Here is a 2,500-nt window from a genome sequence, read left to right as displayed (position 1 = left end):
TATTATTACTGATTCTATTTTCTTGTTCATATATATATATATATATATATATATATATATATATATATATATATATATATATATATATATACAGTGGGGGAAATAAGTATTTGACCCCTTGCTGATTTTGCAGGTTTGCCCACTTACAAAGAATGCAAAAATCTACAATTGTAATCATATGTACATTCTAACAGTGAAAGACAGAATCCCAAAGAAAATTCCAGAAAATCACATCATATGAATTTATTAAAATTGATAACCATCTGATGAGGAAAAACAAGTATTTGACCCCCTGGACAAACAGCAAGTATTCTGGCTCCTACAAGCCAGTTAGTCTTTCTTTAAGACACAGCCCCAATCCGAACCAATTATCTACATCAAATACACCTGCCTCACCTCGTTACCTGTATAAAAGACACCTGTGAACACCCAAACAACCAGCATCCAACATCACCCCCATGGGCAAGACCAAAGAGCTTTCTACGGACATCAGGGACAAGATTGTTGATCTGCACAAGGCTGGGATGGGCTACAAGAGAATCGGAAAGCAACTTGGAGAGAAAAGATCATCTGTTGGTGCAGTTATCAGGAAATGGAAGAAGCACCACACCACCGCCAACCTCCCTCGGTCTGGGCCTCCACACAAGATCTTGCCTCGTGGGGTGTCCCTGATCATGCGAACGGTGAGGAATCATCCCAAAACCACAAGGGGGGAACTGATGAATCAACTGAAGGCAGCTGGGACCACAGTTACAAAAGAAACGGTTGGTAACACACTACGCCGTCATGGATTGAAATCCTGCAGCGCACGCAAGGTCCCCCTGCTCAAGAAGAAACATGTACAGGCCCGCATGAAGTTCGCCATTCACCACCTGGACGACTCAGAAGAGGCCTGGAAGAAGGTGATGTGGTCAGATGAGACCAAAATAGAACTTTTTGGCCTCAACTCAACTCGTCGTGTTTGGAGGGCAAAGAACACAGAGTACAACCCAAAGAACACCATCCCCACCGCCAAGCATGGTGGTGGCAACATCATGCTTTGGGGGTGCTTTTCAGCCAAGGGGACGGGACAACTCCATCGTATTGAGGGGAGGATGGACGGGGCCATGTATCGTGGAATTCTGGACCGACATCTCCTTCCCTCAGTGAGAGAGCTGAAGATGGGTCGAGGATGGGTGTTTCAGCACGACAACGACCCTAAGCACACCGCCAAAGCAACAAAAGAGTGGCTGAAGAAGAAGCACATCAAGGTTCTGGAGTGGCCTAGCCGGTCTCCAGACCTGAATCCGATTGAAAATCTTTGGAGGGAGCTTAAAATTCGAGTTGCCAGGCGACAACCTCGGAACCTGAATGATTTGGAGGCTGTCTGCAGGGAGGAGGGGCCAACATCCCTGCCGAAATGTGCACAAACTTTGTCACCAACTATAAAAACCGTTTGACATCTGTGCTGGCCAATAATGGCTTTTCTACAAAATATTAACATGCTGTTTGTCCAGGGGTCAAATACTTGTTTTTCCTCATCAGATGGTTATCAATTTTAATAAATTCATATGATGTGATTTTCTGGAATTTTCTTTGGGATTCTGTCTTTCACTGTTAGAATGTACATATGATTAAAATTGTAGATTTTTGCATTCTTTGTAAGTGGGCAAACCTGCAAAATCAGCAAGGGGTCAAATACTTATTTCCCCCACTGTATATATATATATATATATATATATATATATATTTTCTCCTATGTCTACTTAATGTGTATTTGTGTTATTCTGATGTGTGTACATTGGTTTTTCTCTTTTCTTGTGAGCTGCTCTAATACATGAGTTTCCCCAGTGTGGGATTAATAAAGTCTATCTTATCTTATCTCAATAAAAGATTTCAAAGATTTCAGTTTAAGCATTTATATTTAAGCTTTGCACTTTAAATTTGACTTTTTACATTGCACTTTACATTTTCAAATTATCATTTTACATTTCAACTATGCTTTTTCAGTTTCCTGTTTCTTTTTTTAAACCTAATTAAGGCATTATTTTTCCTAGTATCATAGTCAAATAATATTTTTAATTTGATCTTGCTTTGTTTTCCTCTTTGGACTTTCAATTTGAATTATGAATAAATATATCCTCCATACACACGTGTATGTTCTAAAGATAGAAACAATCATTTCCGATCCCAGCATGTTTAGCATCGGTTGGAGCAGGATTCCCTACCGAGACTTCTTTCCTCTCAGGCAGGTGCAGGACGTACGTGGTCTCTGCGGTGTGTTCAGGTGATCATTTTTGGCCAAGACAAATGTGACGCAGGGCAACGTGAGGCGACGCCACAGTCGGCTTGGCGTGTCAGTGCCTGTAACTGTAGCTGTGAGGAAGGTGATGAAGATGAAGGTGCGTTACCTTGATGAGACACTCGTTGTCCTGCGAGGACAGCAGGATGTTCTCCGGTTTCAGATCTCTGTGGATGATCCCTTCACTGTGGAGGTACTATACACACACACACACACACA

At 41.7% G+C, this 2,500-nt stretch overlaps 1 protein-coding gene across 4 annotated transcripts in view; it reads right to left on the bottom strand.

Moving 5' to 3' along the window:
- Positions 1 to 2,500, bottom strand: part of chek2 (checkpoint kinase 2) — a 16,125-nt gene that overhangs the window by 5,354 nt on the left and 8,271 nt on the right. For all 4 annotated transcript variants that reach the window (XR_003692543.1, XR_003692544.1, XR_003692542.1 and 1 more), the window contains exon 10: positions 2,391 to 2,477. Coding sequence is in view for 1 of the 4 variants with exons in the window: in XM_028577461.1 (XP_028433262.1) it covers positions 2,391 to 2,477 (87 nt within the window). In the remaining 3 variants the exon portion in view is untranslated. The remainder of the gene's footprint in view (positions 1 to 2,390; positions 2,478 to 2,500) is intronic.

The sequence above is a fragment of the Perca flavescens genome, chromosome 5, assembly GCF_004354835.1.
Source record: "Perca flavescens isolate YP-PL-M2 chromosome 5, PFLA_1.0, whole genome shotgun sequence".
Taxonomy (NCBI): Eukaryota; Metazoa; Chordata; class Actinopteri; order Perciformes; family Percidae; genus Perca; species Perca flavescens.
This window is presented reverse-complemented; position numbering and strand designations above follow the sequence as displayed.